Raw genomic sequence first — 19387 nt, 5'->3', positions numbered from 1 at the left:
ACTTCCTCCCTCAGGTGTTTGAGCTTCCTCATTTTCCTTGAAATATTTTGTTCTATTTTGCAACTGGGAGAACGTGATTTCATCTACATCTTGGTGGTCTTCTGGACCTAGCGGAGTTATATTCCTTCTTTCTTGGTCTTGCCATACTGCCAAATCTTGATTTCTCTTAGTTCCATTTAAGCATAGACATGGGAGCACAATTGAGCTCCCCACTCTTCCTTTAACTGTAGTTCCTTCTCTCTTTTGTCGTTTATTTGTCCGGGGTTCAAGCCAGGTTGATATCTCAGATAACATAGTCTTTGAGTCGACTCGGTTTGACTCGGGTTCTAATAGGTCTTGCACTTCCTGTTTGGATTGGATCAGGGCATCTTTCTGGCTCTCTTGATTCTGTGGAAGAGATCTCCTGGCCTCTTGGGTCTGGTCTTGAGTCTGGAATGTATCGTAAGTCGATGGTGTTAAATCTTTGTTGCTGCTCATCTCCTGGGTCTGCGGAGTTTGGAGTAGAAGGTATGTGGTCATCAGTATTCCCATCATCGCAGTTGTCAAGACCTTGACCAATCTCATTTTCTTCATCCTCATCCTCTTGAGCCTCTTGATCTCCTCCTGGGTCCTCTTCATCACAAGGCGCCTTAATGCAGTGATGCAGATGGTACCAGGTTGGAGACCCTCTGATTTGGATTGCTGTCCCTGTACTGCGGACGACTTCATATGGTCCTTCTCGGCGGGCGTCGTGCCACTTTCTTCGGTAGACCTTTACGAACACCTTGTCTCCAGGTTTTATGAAGTCTTTGTCCTCCTTCCGACTCTCTTTTTCCTCCCTGGCCTGTTTCTGAGTAACATAAACAGATATATTTTTATGGAGAGTTGTCATATATTTCACATAGGCCTTCATCTCATCCTCCAGTAGGGATAGACTTGGGCCTTTTCCACTGGTGCGCAAACCTGGGGCTGGCATGCCTCTCCCCATGGCAAGTTCATGTGGTGTCATGTGTAGCTCACGGAGTTCACTAGAACGACAAGCCATTAGTGCAAGTGGTAATGCCTCAACCCAGTTAAGTCCTGTGTGTTGACAAATTTTAACAAGACGGTTCTTAAGCACACCATTCATTCGTTCACAGATACCCTGACTCTGTGGGTGATAGACACTACCAAAGCGTTGTTTAATCCCTAACTTTTGTATGATAAGTTTCACCGTCTTATCTACAAATTCTTTGCCATTGTCTGATGAAATTCGATCAGGAATTCCCCAGCGTGGTATCACCTCACGGCATAAAAATTTAGCAACTGACTGGGCATCTTTTCTTTTGGTTGGGCATGCTTCTACCCATCTGCTAAATCTATTGACAACAACCAACATATATCTTTTGCCTCCTACCGGGCGAATCATATCCACGTTGTCGAGGACTAGTTCTTTCATTGGCCCGTTTGGTGTTGGGATGTGTCCTGGAGGAGTTAATACTCCTCTTCTAATATTGTTTTTCAAACAGATTGTGCATCTACCTATGACATGGTCAATTTGTTCTAGTAGGTATGGTGCCCAAAATCCGTATTCTTTTGTAATTTTCCTTCTCACTTCCCCCCTCGTTACATGGGCAAGCCCATGAGCGTCATGTATCAATAGTCCTAGCAAGTTAGGAGGTGCTACTATCAAACCCTCATGGTTCCTCCAGAGGCCTGTAGCATCCTGACTCGCTCCCCTGGCAAGCCACAAGTTCTTATCTAGTGCACTTGCTTCCTCTTGCATCATTATCAAGTTTTTGGGAGTAATTTTCTCCTCTAACTCCACTTCGTGTGTCACCAAGAGAACTGCACCCGGTCTGTCTGCTCCCGTAACAGATTTTGCGGCTTCATCCGCTGCTCTATTTCCCTGTGTTATTCGTGACGAATCTGACTTATGTGCTGCACATTTAGCTATTGCTATTTCTTTGGGCTTCATCATGGCTTGGAGCAGCTTCATGATTTGTGCGTGGTGTTGTATGGGGGAGCCATCAGTTTTCTTAAAACCCCGGCCCTTCCATATTGTACCAAAAAGATGGCACACATTATGGGCATATGCTGAATCAGTATATATCGTAACTCGTTTACCTTCAGCCATAAGACAGGCTTCTGTGAGAGCAACCAATTCAGCTAGTTGGGCAGAACACGGCTGTGGAATAGTCTCAGCCTTTTCTATGACAAACCCAGGACCTTGTGCTCTGACAATAGCATATCCTGCACACAAAGTCTCTCCTATTCGGTAGCATGAACCATCTGTCCAATGCTCCAAATCAGCTTCCTGTAATGGGAGAGCCTGTAAGTCTGATCTAAGCTTAGAATACCTTTCAGCTTCCCTCACACAATCATGTGGCTCTCCATCTTCAGAGGTTGGCAGAGTTTCTGCCGGATTGATTGTGTTACATCTCACTAGTGTAACGTCTTCCTGCTCCAAGAGTCGATAATAATCCCTAATCCTAGGCATAGTCAAAGTATATTTGCCATGATTCAAAAGATTTCTAAGACTATGGTGAGTAAGAATAGTCACTGGATAACCCATAGTTAATGCTGATGCTTTCTTATACATAAGATAAACACCTGTCATTGCTCTATAACATGGTGCAAAACCCATCTCCACTTCAGAGTAGGCTACAGAATAGTAAGCAATGGGCTGAGGATTCGTACCAGTGCCCGTTGGTTGAGTGAGAACCGCACAAGCATGTTTTCCTTCAATGGAAGAAGAGACATACAGCATAAAATTCTTTGAATAATCAGGCAATGCTAACGCTGGTGCTTCTTGCAATTTATGCTTAATTGTCTCAAAAGCCAAATGGCCTTCCTTTGTCCAGGTAAGATTACAATTTAGTCGATCAGTCCCTGTTTCCTTAATCATGGTTCTCAAAGGTGCTGTAATCTTGGTATACTCATCTACCCACGCTGAGTTATACCCTGTGATTCCCAGGAACGTCATCATGTCCTTAACTGTTATAGGCCTTGGAGCCTTTCTTATGGCTTCTAAATGTTCATCAGAAACGCTGCGGTGTCCTTGTGCTATGGATTGTCCTAAATAAATTACACGTTCCTGGCAATATTGCAACTTCTTCTGAGAGGCCTTGTGTCCTTTTTCAGCCAATATCTTCAACAGCATAATTGAGTCCTTATGACATGTTTCTTGGTCTTGGGCACACAGAATGATATCATCTACGTATGAAATGACCGTACTGCTCAACAACTCTCCTATTCCTGCTAGGTCATCTTTCAGGACTTGATTAAATATATGGGGGCTATGTTTAAATCCTTGTGGTAACCTAGTATATTCATAAGCCTGACCTTTGTATGTGAATGCAAATAGACCCTGACTCTCTTCACTAAGAGGTACAGAGAAAAATGCCCCACATAGATCAATTACCGTAAAGAATTTAGCCTCCGGCGGAACTTGTGTTAATAACATGCGGGTCTGGGACTTCCGCTGGGAAGTTAATGGCTATGTCATTGACAGCTCTTAGATCATGCACCAGACGGTACGAGCCATCTGGCTTTTTCACTGGCAGTAAAGGTGTGTTGCTTTGAGGAGTTAGAGTTATCTTTAACACCCCTGCCTGCAAAAGGCCGTTTATCTGTGGCTCAATTCCCTGGATTGCTTCTGTTTTTAATGGGTATTGTGGCTTCCAAGGGATCCTGGTTCCCGGTCGAAGTTCAGTCTTTACTGGTTGGGCCGATTTAACTAAGCCAATATCTGTGCTGTGTTTTGCCCACAAATGATCTGGGACCTGTTGTGTCATTTCTTCTTTGAAGTTCCGATCTGATCTTACAGGAAGCACTGATTCTTTTGCTAGCTGCACAGTCTGTGGTTGGCCTAGTCCTTGGGCAGAGATCATGAGTTTGATGAACTGTCGATCCTTACTTATCCAGATGGCAGGGTTTTCTTTTGTTTCTTGAAAGACAGCATTTTCAGAGTTTGCCATCATTGCTCCTATATGCTTCTGTTCATAGTCTTCAGCAATCATCAAGGTCACATGCGGAACGCTGCCTTTAACCTTATGTTCTTGGTCAATATAATCATTTTTGTTTATCTTCATAGCCGCTCCTTGCGGTCCCAGGATTATACAGCTTGTACTGAGCTGGACCTGTTTGGGTTGATGCTCCAACCATTCTCCTGGATCAGATTTAGTGGCATCTTTAAAATACTGGAGCGTGCAATGTGGTGGATATTCGGGTAGTCTTGCATCAGGCATGTTTGCAGAGATAAATTTCTCCCATATCCTTGCCGGCTCCATCAGTTCTTGACTGAGATCCCCCAACCAATAGACCATAGGGGCCCCTTCATTCATAGTCATGTATAACTGGTGATAATAGTCATAAGGTACCTCCACTTGACACCCATCCGGTGTACATTTTATTGTGCAGTTGAGTTTACACATGGCATCTCTTCCAAGGAGTCCCATAGGGGTGTGTTCTGACACGAGAATAGATAGAATGGCTTTTTGGTTCTTGTAGTGGAGCTCTACCGGCACTGTGGTAGGTATCAGCTGTGTAATTCCCTCAAATCCGACTGTCCTTACGTAATGTCCGGACATTGGGAGGTGTGTAGCGTCTTGTGGCTGGATGCAGGTAAATGATGCTCCAGAATCAACCATCATTTCTAATGAATGACCATTAACTTTTACCCAAACTATTGGATCTTCTTCCGGCTTAGACACTACCAGCTGACACCCCCCTTTCAGATTCTCTGGGCACCCCTAAAACCCCTGCTCCGGGCTCCTGTTCGGGTTCACCGGTCCCTGTGATTGCTGTTGCTGTGGCCATTGCACTTGTCCCTGGGATGTATTCATTGGAGTTGGATATTGTCCCTTGTAGGTTTCTCCGCCGCATTCGCGGGCTCTTTTGTAACATTCCCGGATCATATGTCCATTTTTTCCGCAATAGTAACATGGTCTTGCGACTCGCTGGGATCCTGGATTATTACCTCCTTTTTTAGCATATCCTTGACCCCCCTTTTTCCATTTCTGAGGTTGTGGGTATGGAGGCTGAGGAGCAACCTGTATTACTGGTGTCAATTGAGGTTGTGTCTGTGGTTGAGGCAGGTTTTGCAGAACTACAGCCTGTGTTCTTTCCTTATTCTGTTTTCCCTTGTTCAACTGCACCTGATTAAGTTTTCTGAGCGTCTCTTGGTCTTGCTCTTTCAAAGTTTGTTCTTTTTTGCGATGTAACTCCACCTGGTGGGCTACGTGGTCCATGTAGATGTCTTTGGTCATACTTCTCAGTCCCACTACCTCTGCCAGTCTACTTCTGACCGACTGGGGTAGTCCCTGTTGAATTTTCTCTCTTATAAGGGATTGTTCCAGTTGATTTGCTTCTGGGTTTCTTCCTGTGACATCTCTCCATTTCTGATGAGCTCGAGCCACAAAAGCCCTCGGATTCTCATTGTCTCCCAAGGGATCAATAATAATGTTGTCTGGATGGACATTGGTGGGGTATACTTCCCTCAGTGCCTGCCACAGACGACCCCTGTTTGCTGTAAAAAGTTCTGGGTCATGAACTGCTGTGTCAACATATCTTTGGAGTCCAGCTTTGACCAAGATCTCCTCCATGGCGGTCACTCCCAGAAGGTTTGCCAAGAGTCTCTTGATATCTCCCATTCCTGGCTGTATTCCTACAAGGGCCTCGTCCAACTTTGAGGTCCATGGATAGCCTCCTTCCTGGAGTACAGGCAGTTTGTTCAGAATGTCAGTCATGTCAGTATTTGCCCATGGTTTATACTCCAGATTCAGTCCTCTGACCATTACCGGAAAGGCACTATATAGTGCGGTCCTGTCTTGCCCTATTTCTCCAAGTTGCCTCTCAAGTCGTGATATTTCTTCTTCTGCAGTGTTTTGAGCTTGGTCCAGTTCTTTCATTCTGCTGTCCAGGGAACGTATCCTTGGGGTGTTTTTGCTCCTGTGGGCCTCAACCATGTCAGTCTCCACCATACCCTTGGCTCGGCTGATCTCCTTCATTTCTTTAGACAGTTTTCGCCTTGCTTCGTCTATCTGTTTTTCAGTTTTCTCAGATCCTGATTCCTCGCTCTCGTCTTCGCTTTCACTGGTGTCGCTAGGGTCTGTGTCTTTCGGGCAGGCTTTTCTCCCTTTTTTCTCAGCCTTTGCCAATATCTTTTTAATCTTTGGGTCGTACCCTCCGATGCACAGCTCTTCTTCACTAGAGCTTTGTCTGTAACTCTTTGATTTTTCTTTCCTTCTTCTTTGATCTCTTTTTCCCATATCTGTTACTTCTTTCTGTCGGAGAGTTGACTTTTTATGCCTTTTACTTTTGCTGTCCGGTTTTATGACAATCGTGGTTTTAGCTTCTCCTGTCTCGGTTATTTGTTTATCTTCATTTGTCATGAGGTATCTTCCTTCTGTGTTGAGGATTGGTAGTTGTGGATAGCGTCTGGTGGGCGTAGCCCCTCCCTCATATGGTGGTGGAGCCACGGTTGGGGTTTTGTGTGAGAAAGGCGTATTCATCTTTTTCACTAATCTCCCAGTTTCCTCTTCCAGGCTCTTATCCACTGCTTTATCTCTTCTTCTTTGTGCCACTTTCAACAGCTTTTGTCCTTCCCTGTCAAATAGTTCCAAGACTGCTGTTTCCATATTTCGCTTGTCCTTACGCTTCTGACCCTTTTTTCCTTTCTTTTGTTCAGCTTTATAAGTGTTTATGAGCACTTCCATTGTCTTTATTACCTCTGGGTCAAAAGTGCCGTCCTCTGGCCAAGGCTGGTCTATTTCAGCCCATCTCTTGTTCCATTTTTTAGATATTTTATCAATTCCTTTTACCAATGGGTTGTTCTTTTCGACCATTTGCACTGGAGTAGACGTCTTAGCTGTAGCCACACCCATAATTGTTGCTCCTTCAACCGTTGGCTTAACTGAAGACACTTTTCCAATAGGCATTTCCTTTTAAAATGGGGAGCCTACTTGGAGCTACCGTCAACTATTTCAGTGCTGTTAGCAATTGTCGTCTTTTTCCAAGTTGGAGCTTCGTCGCCACAACAGTGTCCAGTGTGCTATGGATTGTAGCAATCGAAAATAGTTGTATTGGTCAATAGCTCAAAAGTATAGTATGATATGCAAGTAGGACTCTACAGCCTTGATGGCATATGCTCCTCGAGCTTGTGTCTCGTGATAAATTGACCCTGCGGCTTAACTTTATTGGAGTGTATAGCGTCTCTATGTCTTCAAAATATACTTAGTTAAAATCTGTGTAAACGTTTTGTTTCTATCTAACTATGTGGTTTTTTCTTTGGCTGGTTTACCTGTTACAGCTGAGAACTCAATCTATAGTTGAAATAAGATAGCAGGTTTTAAGAGGCACAAGGTGATTAGTTTATATGATGTATGGTTGTGTCTGTTGTGCATGAGAGCTAGGGGAGCCTTTGTTTATAGTTCAACTTCTTGGCTGATTTTTGAATGGTTGGTTACTTATTTTGTTGCTTTAATCAACACATTCAGTCATCATACCAGTGTGAGACGTTCTTGCTCTGGCTATCTTCCTATCCAGAAGCTTACTTTCTAATCTCAACCCTAGTCTTCGGCACTTTGGCGGCGGGACAATTAAGCACTCCCTTGAGGGGACTCCACTGACCCAAGTAACTCAGGTTTGTGGAGGTGCGCCCGAGACAACTGCTCTAACCACCTCCGTGCCAAAAATAACAAATTAAAACAAAAAAAGGTTCAGCAAAGACACCGAGATGCCTTTGCTGCTATGCCTGTCAGCAAGTCAGTTCCACACCCCACAATCATACACCTTTCAGACTCAGACGTCCCTCACAAGGATGTTTGTCCTGTTAATGCTAGCCAAATCAATCCTCCTGTAAATACTAAACAAACCACCAACCACGCTACAATTAGAATATTCAGCAACCCCAACCCCAAGACCTCTTCACCCCTGCTACTCCGCTGTACAAGTTCTCTCCTGCTAATAAAATAAATTTAAAAATAATAATAAAAATAGCCTACTGGCAATACGACTGTCAATGGCCCCTGGTGTGAGCATTGATTACTTGTCTTATGATGACTGTTGGAAAAATGATTCACTTACTTAAACAAATGTATTATTTTCAGTCGCTTTGGATAAAGGTGTCTGCTAAATGCCATAAATGTAAAATGTAAATGTAAAAATGTTGGTGTTAGGACGACAGAGGTCGAGTGAGATTATGGTGAATTTCTATTGAAAATAAAGATTCCTAATTCCACAAAGGAAAGATTGAGGTAGAGAGGATAAGACCGGCAGATGGCCAGAGGTGGATTTGTGAGGGGAGTAAAGAGAAGAGGTTCTTAGAGGTTTAATGGGGGGTTAGGGTTAGGGTCAGGGTTCGTTGCTTTTGTGACTTGTGAAGAAAAGTCTCTGGATAAACCATCAGATCTAGTCTTTGGCATTTTTATTTCAAAGTATTTTAACTTGGAATTCCACCACAAGATCCCTTCAGTTTCCTGTATTTCCTTTTTGCCCAGCCAGTGGGATTTTGCCAAACTGCCATTTGTTTGTTTTTTAAGGCTGGTGAAGGTTCCTTCTTGTTGGGATTAGAAATCCGTGAGGATTATTTGGTTTGGAGTCGCGTCACGGACGGATCAGTTTTCTATTGGGACTGAGTGGATTAGGGCGGGACTTGGACCTGAGGAGGGAAATCGCCAGTGATTGGTTGGACATTTAGGGGGGGCTTTGTGATTGGATATGGACCCTGTTGTGTTTGTTTGCTGAGTTACAGATATTATTGACTTGATTGCTGAAAAACAGATATTATTTACTACACTTCTCTATGTCTATTAGAATTCTCCTGATCACCATTCTATTACTAATATGTAATGTCAATCAAATACAAGGAACAGGGAAGAACAGTAGATCCACATTTTTTGTGACACAATCTTGATAATATTCATTATTGACAGTTACATACACACACACACACACACACACACACACACACACCTAAACACACCCAGTACAGAAAGTGTTGATATTGACCTTTAACTGGTCTGAAGTTGAAGTGATGAAAGTTGAGCAGGTAGAGTTTGTAACCCACCTGTAGTTGAGATGTTGGGTTAGGGTTAGGGTTAACCTTAACCTTAACCTTAACCCTAACCCTAACCCTAACCCTAACCCTAACCCTCACCCACCTGTAGTTGAGATGTTGGGCCACTCTCCCTTAAGGAGGTTCTCTAGTTTGTCTCTCAGCTCAGACACAGCCTCACTCACACCTCCAAACAACTGAAGAGGACCCTCAATGACGCTGGGGAAGTCTGAACATACACTAGGACTGGAGAGAGACTGATAACTCTGGAGAGAGAGAGACAGAGATAGGGACAGAGAGAGAGACAGAGAGAGAGAGAGACAGAGACAGAGATAGGGACAGAGAGAGAGAAGGAAAGAGAGAGAACAGAGGATGAATGAATAACTGAACAGAAATCTTCTTTCAGTACTGCAGATGGAGGGGCAGTGTGGTTACCTGGAGGAAATGGATGGGATCCTCTGTGTGTGAAAGCTTCTCTAGCTCAGCATCTCTCCTCCTCAGCTCAGCTATCTCCTGCTCCAGTTTCTCCACTAGTCCTTCAGCCTGACTCACTGCTGCCTCCTGCTGGGCTCTGATCAGCTGCTTCACCTCAGACAACCTTCTCTCAATGGAGCGGATCAGCTCAGTGAAGATCCTCTCACTGTCCTCCACTGCTGTCTGTGCAGAGCGCTGTAAGGACACACACACACACACACACACACACACACACAAACACACACACACACACACACAAACACACACACACACACACACACAAACGTCTTAAGGCAATTGAATCTTATCAGACAGGAAAAAGCCCTGGTTTTGATGGCATACCAGTAGAAGTATTTGAAACTTTTGTTGAGATACTGAAACATCCATTACTGGCAGGAGAAGTTCCTCCAAAAACAACAAACTATCCGACACAGAACAAGAGGGTCTGATCACTATCACTGGTCAGTATAAAGACCCAGTCTATTTAAGGACAGACCTCTCCCTAAAAGCTTCAATCATTCAAAAACTATACTATACTTTACCAAACTGGTTGTGCAGCAGATTACTAAAAGAAGCTCACCCTCGATTAAAAAAGGCGTGTTGGCCTTCATACAGATCACATCTCAGTTTTGGGATGTTGAAAATGAAATACTGTACAAAGTATCACTGTGGGGGGACATGCAGCGTTCGGCCTGTAGAGGGAGCTACAGGACCGTGGCCGGGGTTGTGTCGGCGAGACTTTTGTTGCACACCTGCTGCGAATTAAGTCTCGTCGGCGAATGTTTAAGATGTGTGTGCTTCTGCCATTTCGGGAGGCGAGGAGAGTGGCGAGAGAGAGAGAGACACTGGAAGCGAAGCTGGACACGAGACGGCAACTGGAAAGTTGCAGAGTGTTCGGGAGGGCTGAAAAGCCAGAGACATTTTGTGAGAACGTGAATGAATAAACGGGAAGCTGTTCCCTTAACCCAAACGCTGCGTCTGCCTCTGTGTACAACGGACTTTGTTACAATTGGCGCCCAACCTGGGACACAGAGTAAAGGCGGAAGAGGGAGACGCTAACAGCAGCAATATCGAGGATAACGCTCGTCCTCGAGCAACAGACGGCCCTGCAGCAGACCCAGCAGGCGACGCTGGAGGAGCTGACGGCGGCGAGGGTCGCGGACAGTGCCCTCCTCCAGGACTTCACCAGGGCCGGCGGGCCGGCGCCGGGGACCGGAGCGGCACCAGGTCCCCCCAAGGTCCAGCTGCAGAAGATGGGGGCGACCCAGAGGCGTTCCTCGCGGTGTTCGAGGGGACGGCAAGGATCTCGGGGTGGCCGGTCCGAGAGTGGGCCTACCATCTGCTGCCCCTCCTGTCAGGGGAGGCGCAGCTCGCGGCCCACAGTTTGCCGGCGGCCGCCCAACGGGATTACACGTCCCTGGCCCGGGCGATTCGGGACCGCCTGGGCCTGACACCGGAGGAACACCGGCGCCGGTTTCGGGCCCTGACATTGGAGGAGGGGTGCCGGCCCTTCACCTTCGCCCAGCGGCTGGGGGACAGCGCATGGCGGTGGCTGGACCCCGAGAACAACTCGGCGGTGGAGGTCGGGAACCGGGTGGTAATGGAGCAGTTCATCGCGGGGCTCCCGGCCCGTACCGCCGCCTGGGTCCAGTACCACCGCCCCCAGGACCTCCAGACCGCCGTCGGACAGGCCGAGGACCATCTCTCCCTCCCACCGCGGGGGCCACAACGACCAACCCCGGCCCCGGGGGAGCAGAAGGAGAGAGGCCGGCGCCCGCCCTGAGGACGAGATGGCAGGGGCGCACCTATCCGGAACCGACCCCGGCCCCACAGGGAGCACCTCGAGCGACAGGGGGGTGTGTTGGCGGTGCGGACGGCCGGGCCACGTGCAGGCCGAGTGTCGGGCGATGGACGTGGGACAGGTCGTCCGCATCGGCGACATACCGGGCCCTCCCCCCGGACCAGGAGCGGCGTATCGTATTCCGGTAAGGATACAACATGATACGCACCAGGCATTCTTGGATTCGGGCTGCATGCAGTCCATGATCCAGGAGCGCCTGGTTCGGCCGGGGGCATTGTTGAAGGCATCGAGGGTGCGGGTGAGGTGTGTGCATGGGGACATTCACGAATATCCGGTGGTCGCTATCGAAATTCATTTTGAGGGGAAAAACCATAGTGTACAGGCGGCGGTTAGCCCACGCCTCACGCATCCCCTGATTCTAGGTGTGGATTGGGAGGGGTTTCCTCAAGCGGTAAAGAGGGCTACCGGGATGCGTGCACGACAGCTAGGGAGGTGTGTGGCGTGTAATGTGCTCTGTGCCGAGGCGGCGCCTCGCGACACTGCCGGGGAGCCGGAGCCGGCGGGGGCGCCTCACCCCGAGACTTCCCCGCCGAACTATCCGCTGCTAGGCGACTTCCCCCTCGAGCAGTCTTGTGACGAGACCCTAAGATCAGCCTTTGACCAAGTGATAGCAATTGATGGTACTTTGATACGGCCAGACACGGTGCGCGCCCACCCCTATTTTGCGATTATCAGCGACAGGTTATATCGAGTAAGTCGTGACTCACATAGTCAGGAGGAAGTAACCCAGTTGCTGGTTCCCCGCAGCCGCCGCGAAATGGTCTTCCAGGCGGCTCATTTCAACCCCATGGCGGGCCATCTAGGGTATGACAAAACACTGCACCGTATAATGGCTCGATTTTATTGGCCGGGGATTCGGGCAGAGGTGCGTAGGTGGTGCGCTTCCTGTCGGGAATGTCAGTTAGTAAATCCCCCGGCCATTCCACGGGCCCCCTTGCGCCCCTTACCATTGGTCGAGAACCCGTTCGACCGCATTGCGATGGATATTATCGGGCCATTTGATCGGAGCACACAGGGTTATCGATTTGTGTTGGTCTTGATAGATTACGCCACCCGATACCCCGAGGCAATACCTCTGCGCAATATCTCTGCCAGGAGTGTAGCGCAAGCATTGTTTCAAGTCATCTCCCGCGTGGGAATCCCGAAAGAGATTCTCACCGATCAGGGCACTAATTTTATGTCACGCACCCTCAAGGAACTGTATGGCTTGTTGAACATCAAGGCGATTCGAACCAGTGTTTACCATCCGGCCACTGACGGCCTTTGTGAGCGGTTCAATCGGACCTTGAAGTCAATGATCCGGAAGTTTGTCCACGAGGATAGTCGGAATTGGCATAAATGGCTAGATCCCCTGTTGTTTGCGGTGCGGGAAGTTCCCCAAGCTTCCACCGGGTTTTCCCCGTTTGAATTACTCTACGGGCGTAAGCCCCGGGGTGTCCTAGACCTGCTTAAAGAAAATTGGGAGGAAGGGTCTAGCGACAGTAAGAGTGAGATCCAGTACGTCCTCGACTTGCGCACAAAGCTCCACGCCCTAGGGGCTATCTCAAATGAGCATTTGCTGCAAGCCCAGGAGCGTCAGAAACGCCTGTATGACAGGGGGACTACCCTACGAGAGTTTACACCGGGAGACAAGGTGCTCGTACTGTTACCCACCTCCAGCACGAAATTACTCGCGAAGTGGCAAGGGCCGTTTGTGGTCACACGTCGCATGGGGGACGTGGATTATGAGGTTATACGCTCGGACCGGGGGGATAGCTTGCAGGTGTATCACGTCAATCTCCAAAAAAAATGGAACGACGTGGTCACTGTTGCTCTGGCTACGATAGTTCCAGAGAGAGAGGAGTTCGGTCCGGAAGTCCCAAAATCGAAAGGTAGCACTCCGGTCGATATTGATAACCATCTCTCTGCTAGCCAGGCCGCGGACGTTGCAGATTTGCAGCTTAAGTTCGCCGACGTGTTCTCTCCCCTGCCCGGTCGGACTACGCTCATCGACCACCATATAGAAACGCAGCCGAGTTTAACGGTGCGCACGCGTCCCTATAGGTTGCCGGTGCACAAACGAGACGTTGTGTGCCGGGAGTTGGAAGCCATGCTGGAGCTGGGTGTGGTCGAGGAGTCCCGCAGTGATTGGTGTAGCCCCATCGTGCTTGTCAACAAGCCAGATGGGGCTATACGGTTCTGTGTGGATTATAGACGGGTTAATGCGGTCTCCAAATTTGATGCATATCCGATGCCCCGGGTCGACGAGCTCTTGGACCGGCTTGGTACGGCCAGGTACTTCACGACATTGGATTGCACAAAGGGATACTGGCAGATTCCACTCTCGCCGGTGTCCCGGGAGAAAACGGCATTCTCCACTCCGCTCGGGTTATTCCAGTTCACCGTGCTCCCTTTCGGGTTGTTCGGAGCCCCAGCCACTTTTCAGCGCCTCATGGACCGTATTCTGCGGCCGCACGCGCCTATGCTGCGGCCTACCTAGATGACATTGTCATTCACAGTGACACGGGCTGGCGGGATATTACCGACAGTTCGTACCAGGGTTTTCCGAGCTGGCCAGTCCCTTGACGGACCTCACCCGGAAGGGTGCCCCGGATCCGGTCCAATGGTCGGGCCAGTGCCAGGGGTCGTTCGAGGCCCTTAAGGGGGCTCTTTGTGGAGAAACGGTCCTGTATGCGCCTGATTTTAACCTCCCTTTCTCCCTACAGACGGACGCGTCGGATAGAGGGCTGGGAGCAGTACTGACCCAGCGCGTGGAGGGGGCCGACCGACCGGTGCTGTACCTGAGCCGCAATCTGTCGGAGAGGGAGGGCCGGTACAGCACCGTGGAGAAGGAGTGCCTGGCCATCAAGTGGGCGGTCGGCACCCTCCGCTACTACCTGCTGGGTCGCGCCTTCACCCTCTATTCCGACCATGCTCCCCTCCAGTGGCTCCACCGCATGAAGGATGTGAACGCGAGGATCACCCGGTGGTATCTCGCGTTGCAGCCCTTCAACTTTTCGGTCGTGCACAGACCGGGGGTGCAGATGGTCGTGGCAGACTTCCTCTCCCATGCAGGGGGGGGGGGAGTAGGTTGTCGGCCGTCGTGTCCCCGGCCTGTGTCGGGCGGTGGGGGTATGTGGGGGGACATGCAGCGTTCGGCCTGTAGAGGGAGCTACAGGACCGTGGCCGGGGTTGTGTCGGCGAGACTTTTGTTGCACACCTGCTGCGAATTAAGTCTCGTCGGCGAATGTTTAAGATGTGTGTGCTTCTGCCATTTCGGGAGGCGAGGAGAGTGGCGAGAGAGAGAGAGACACTGGAAGCGAAGCTGGACACGAGACGGCAACTGGAAAGTTGCAGAGTGTTCGGGAGGGCTGAAAAGCCAGAGACATTTTGTGAGAACGTGAATGAATAAACGGGAAGCTGTTCCCTTAACCCAAACGCTGCGTCTGCCTCTGTGTACAACGGACTTTGTTACAATCACCCTTGTTAAACCAAGACATACAAAGCTGGTTACAATTTCAATGTTATCCTCCAGAACAGTCAGATCAAATATTACAGCAAATAATCAGATTAAATTCAAATATACTATTTACTAATAGTGTGTGTGTGGATGGAGTTGATATATCTTAACACGTACAACAGGAAAAACACCACATAAACCATAATGGACATCAATGAGCATGTAAAATAATAAATAAATAATAATAACATAAATAGGTACCTAGTAGATGGAATATATTTGTAATAACTGTTAAAATGAATAAAACAAACAAAGTACTTAAGTCCTCTGATGATGGGGGGTAGTGACTGGGCAAAATGAAGAAAAGAAAGAAAACACACACACACACACACACACACTCACTGTGAGAGACTCCACAGTTTGTTGGATCTCCTTCAGTTGCTTCTCTGTCTTCTGGACTCTGCTGGACATCCTGCTGACTCATCCCCAGCTGACGCTGTACACACACACACACTGTTACTGTACACTACACACACTGTTAGGACACACACACACACACACACACACAGAGACACACACACTGTTACTGTACACTACACACACTGTTAGGACACACACACACACACACACACACACACACACACACACAAAAGTCATGGAGGCAAATCTGATGATTGTTGGTTGTTATGAGTCATTGTACCTGTGAAAACATGTTTGATGAGAACCAGATTGTAAAACAATAACACCAACAACCTTTACCCTCTCCATACACAAACACAGTCATGACCAGATGAAACATCCTTGCTACCTACAGATTAACATTTACCAGAGTCAAGTAGCTCTGGTTCTTACTTATTACTCATAGTTGTCCTGTATGTGATATTCAGAGTGATACCAGTCTGAAGCTCTTCTTCTTACCTGTTTCTCCGTCCTTTCTGCTATAGCTGTGACTGTGTCATGGCCTTTATGTTCATCCATGGAACACAACAAACAGATACACTGTTGGTCAGTACGGCAGAACATCTTCATCACTTCATCATGACGAGAGCAGATCTTCTCCTGCAGTTGTGTGGAGGCTTTGACCAGCTTGTGCTTCTTAAAGGCAGGAGATTCATAGTGAATCTGGAGGTGAGTCTCACAGTAAGAGGCCGGACACACCAGACAGGACTTGAGGGCTTTCTGCTTTCTCCCAGTGCAGACATCACACGCCACATCTCCAGGTCCAGTATAACAGTGAGCAGGAGGAGCAGCTTGGAGTCCTGTCTTCTTCAGATTCTCCACTAATTCAGCCAACAGAGTGTTTTTCTGTAAAAGAGGCCTTGGCCTGAAGGTCTGTCTACATTGGGGGCAGCTGTAGACCCGCTTCTGATCTTCCTGATCCCAGCAGCTCTTAATACAGCCCATACAGTAGCTGTGTCCACAGGGAATAGCCACCGGATCCTTCAGTAGATACAGACAGATCGGACAGCTAAAAGAGTCCATGCTCTCTGCCATTTTTCTGCACACGACCAGACTGAGCAGCAGAGTGTCACAGAGATAAGTTTTGTGCTTGTCGGCGGGAACACTTCCTTGTTCTGTGTCTTTGTAACTGTAGGGGGAGTGGTGTGTGTGTGTGTGTGTGTGTGTGTGTGTGTGTTTGTGAGAGTAATCCTACGTTCCTCTCAGCTCCCTCCCTCCCACACACACCTCATCAGGTTGCCACACAGTGTATGTGTGTGTGTGTGTGTGTGTGTGTGTGTGTGTGTGTGTGTGTGTGTATGTGTGTGTGTGTCGGTGAGGGGCGGGGCAGGGGGCAGGGCAGGGCGGGGCGTCGCTGGGTCGCCTGTCGCCACAGGAACCGTGCTTCCCTTCCACCTCCGAGAGCCAGCTCTACACACACGCACACACACACATGGTTAAATACGGTTACCTTTGATCGACCTCCTTCTGTAACTCTCTCCCCAGCTCGTCCTCCTCTGTTCAGGGGGGAGGAGGGGGAGGGAGGGAGGGAGATGAGGGAGGGAGGAGGGGGGCCCCGTTTGCGGTTGCATTACGGTCCAGTTGTGGTCAAGTTGTACAAACTGTACATACTGTATCCTCACTTGTACACACTGCCCTTATACTACATACTACTGCTCTTCTGTACATATCTGTCCATACTGTTCATAATCTGTCTATACTGTTCATAATGCACATATCCTTATTTTTTTTAATGCTACTGTTAATACACTGCACATATCTGTACATATCTGTTTATACTGTTCATACTGCATTCCATATTTATTCTGCTTATTTACTCTGCTTATAATGTTACTGTTAATACATATACTGCTTATACTGCTTACTTGTACTGCTCATATACTGCTTATACTGTTCATACTGCATTCTATATTTATTCTGCTTATAATGTTACTGTTAATACATATACTGCTTATAATGTACTACTTATACAGCTCATATACTGCTTATACTGTTCATACTGCATTCTATATTTATTCTGCTTATAATGTTACTGTTAATACATATACTGCTTATACTGCACTACTTATACTGCTCATACACTGCTTATACTGTAAATACTGCATTCTATATTTATTCTGCTTATAATGTTACTGTGAATACATATACTGCACTACTTATACTGCTCATATACTGCTTATACTGTTCATACTGCATTCTATATTTATTCTGCTTATAATGTTACTGTTAATACATATACTGCTTATACTGCACTACTTATACTGCTCATCTACTGCTTATACTGCACTACCTGTATATATTGTTCACATTGCACTTTACTGCTTTTTTAGCACTTCTGGTTTGACGCAAACTGCATTTCGTTGTCTCTGTACTTGTACTCTGCACAATGACAATAATGTTGAATCTAATCTAATCTAATCTAATGCAGTAAGAATGTACAGTAGACGTCAATCAAAGCTTTTTTCCATTTTAAACTGGCAGATGAAGCCAGCTCAGCCTGAATATGGAGGCCAGGTCAGTTTGACTCTGGACCGTAACTGTTAATATCAGATGATACATAGTCATAGTACCCTCCCTTCCTGGTTAATTATTAACAACAACATGTACACTTACACAACTTTTACTGCTCAGTATCATAGCTCACACTACACTACACTACACTACACTACTACACACACAACACTACACTACACTACACTACACTACACTACACTACACTACACAACACAACACAACAAACCACACAACACACCACACCAAACACAACACTACACAACACTACACTACAGACCATACCAAACACAACACTACACTACAGACCACACCAAACACTACACTACACTACACTACACTACACTACACACAACACCACAAGTACACTTTTCCAGCAGAGCACACTCTCCCTGGTTAATGATCAACAAGAACCATAAACAGTTATATGATTTTTACTGCTCAGGATCACAGTTCACACAACACAACACTCACAGTGAACATTTCCATCACAGTTCAATCTTGTTAAATATGATGATTCATCAACAAGAGAGTTTCTCACGTTTCTCTTCTTCTGGCTTGGTTGTGGACACACGTTGGAGCTCATCCCTTAGCTGTTACACAGGAGAGTGTCCCTGCTCCATGATTCCCAGTCACCCCTCAGAGACTTGGTACTCGACTCCTTAGTCTCCAACAGCAGCCATCGTCTCCAGAGTAAAGAGAAAACAGAGCCTTACTGATCATTCTGGTCCTTTTCGATTAGTCTTCTGCAGTTCTCCACTCTGTCTGTCAGTCAGGACTAAAGACAGTCTGATGGCTGCTGTCTGACTGAGAGGTTAGTCTGAGACTGAACTTCTCTACTGATGACAGACACGGAGGACAGATCAGGTGAGTTATCTGTCAATGTGTGACCATAGGAGGGGTGGGGCAAGATATTTCTTATCCAATTAAATTATTGTGTGTGTGAATAATTCTGAGGAGGTGTCAGGTTGCAGAAGGCAGGGAAACTGGCAGTCACTCAATTCTCTTCTGTGATCAAGACGTAGCCTCACCCACCCACAGTTCTGCTTCCTTATCACCTTATCATCACATCATGTAGCTTGGAGCACCAAGGGATCAGATCATAAAGTAGAAAAAAGGAAAACTATGGTGATTAACTAAAGAAGCTTGAAAATAGAATTTGATCAGTTTGATTTATAGTTCTAGTTTTATTGTTTTATCTGCAGTCCTGGTTTTATAGTTTTATCTGTAGTCCTAGTTTTATCTGTAGTCCTACTTGTATCTGTAGTCCTAGTTTTATCTGTAGTCCTAGTTTTATAGTTTTATCTGTAGTCCTACTTGTATCTGTAGTCCTAGTATTATAGTTTGATCTGTAGTCCTAGTTTGATCTGTAGTCCTAGTTTGATCTGTAGTCCTAGTTGTATAGTTTGATCTGTAGTCCTAGTTGTATAGTTCTATCTGTAGTCCTAGTTTGATCTGTAGTCCTAGTTGTATAGTTTGATCTGTAGTCCTAGTATTCTGGGTATGTTTGTCTCTGGCAGGGACTGAGGAGTTTGTCAGGGTCAAGAGAAAATTATGAAATTTGTTCAGTTGGTCATGACATCCTAATCCACACAGTGTGGAATTGATTCCGATGCAAATCAGAGAC

General features: G+C 47.1%; 1 protein-coding gene across 1 annotated transcript; it reads right to left on the bottom strand.

Moving 5' to 3' along the window:
* Window positions 1–283: 283 nt before the first annotated feature.
* Window positions 284–16284, bottom strand: LOC310824033 (uncharacterized protein; the record flags this gene model as incomplete). Its single annotated transcript, XM_083696929.1, has 3 exons — window positions 284–829; window positions 9452–9664; window positions 15709–16284. 3 exons carry the CDS (start codon window positions 16282–16284, stop codon window positions 284–286), a joined length of 1335 nt encoding a protein of 444 aa, XP_083553055.1.
* Between the last annotated feature and the right edge of the window lie 3103 nt (window positions 16285–19387).

This window comes from Argentina silus (genome assembly GCF_951799395.1).
Source record: "Argentina silus genome assembly, chromosome: Y".
In the NCBI taxonomy this organism is placed as follows: domain Eukaryota; kingdom Metazoa; phylum Chordata; class Actinopteri; order Argentiniformes; family Argentinidae; genus Argentina; species Argentina silus.
This window is presented reverse-complemented; position numbering and strand designations above follow the sequence as displayed.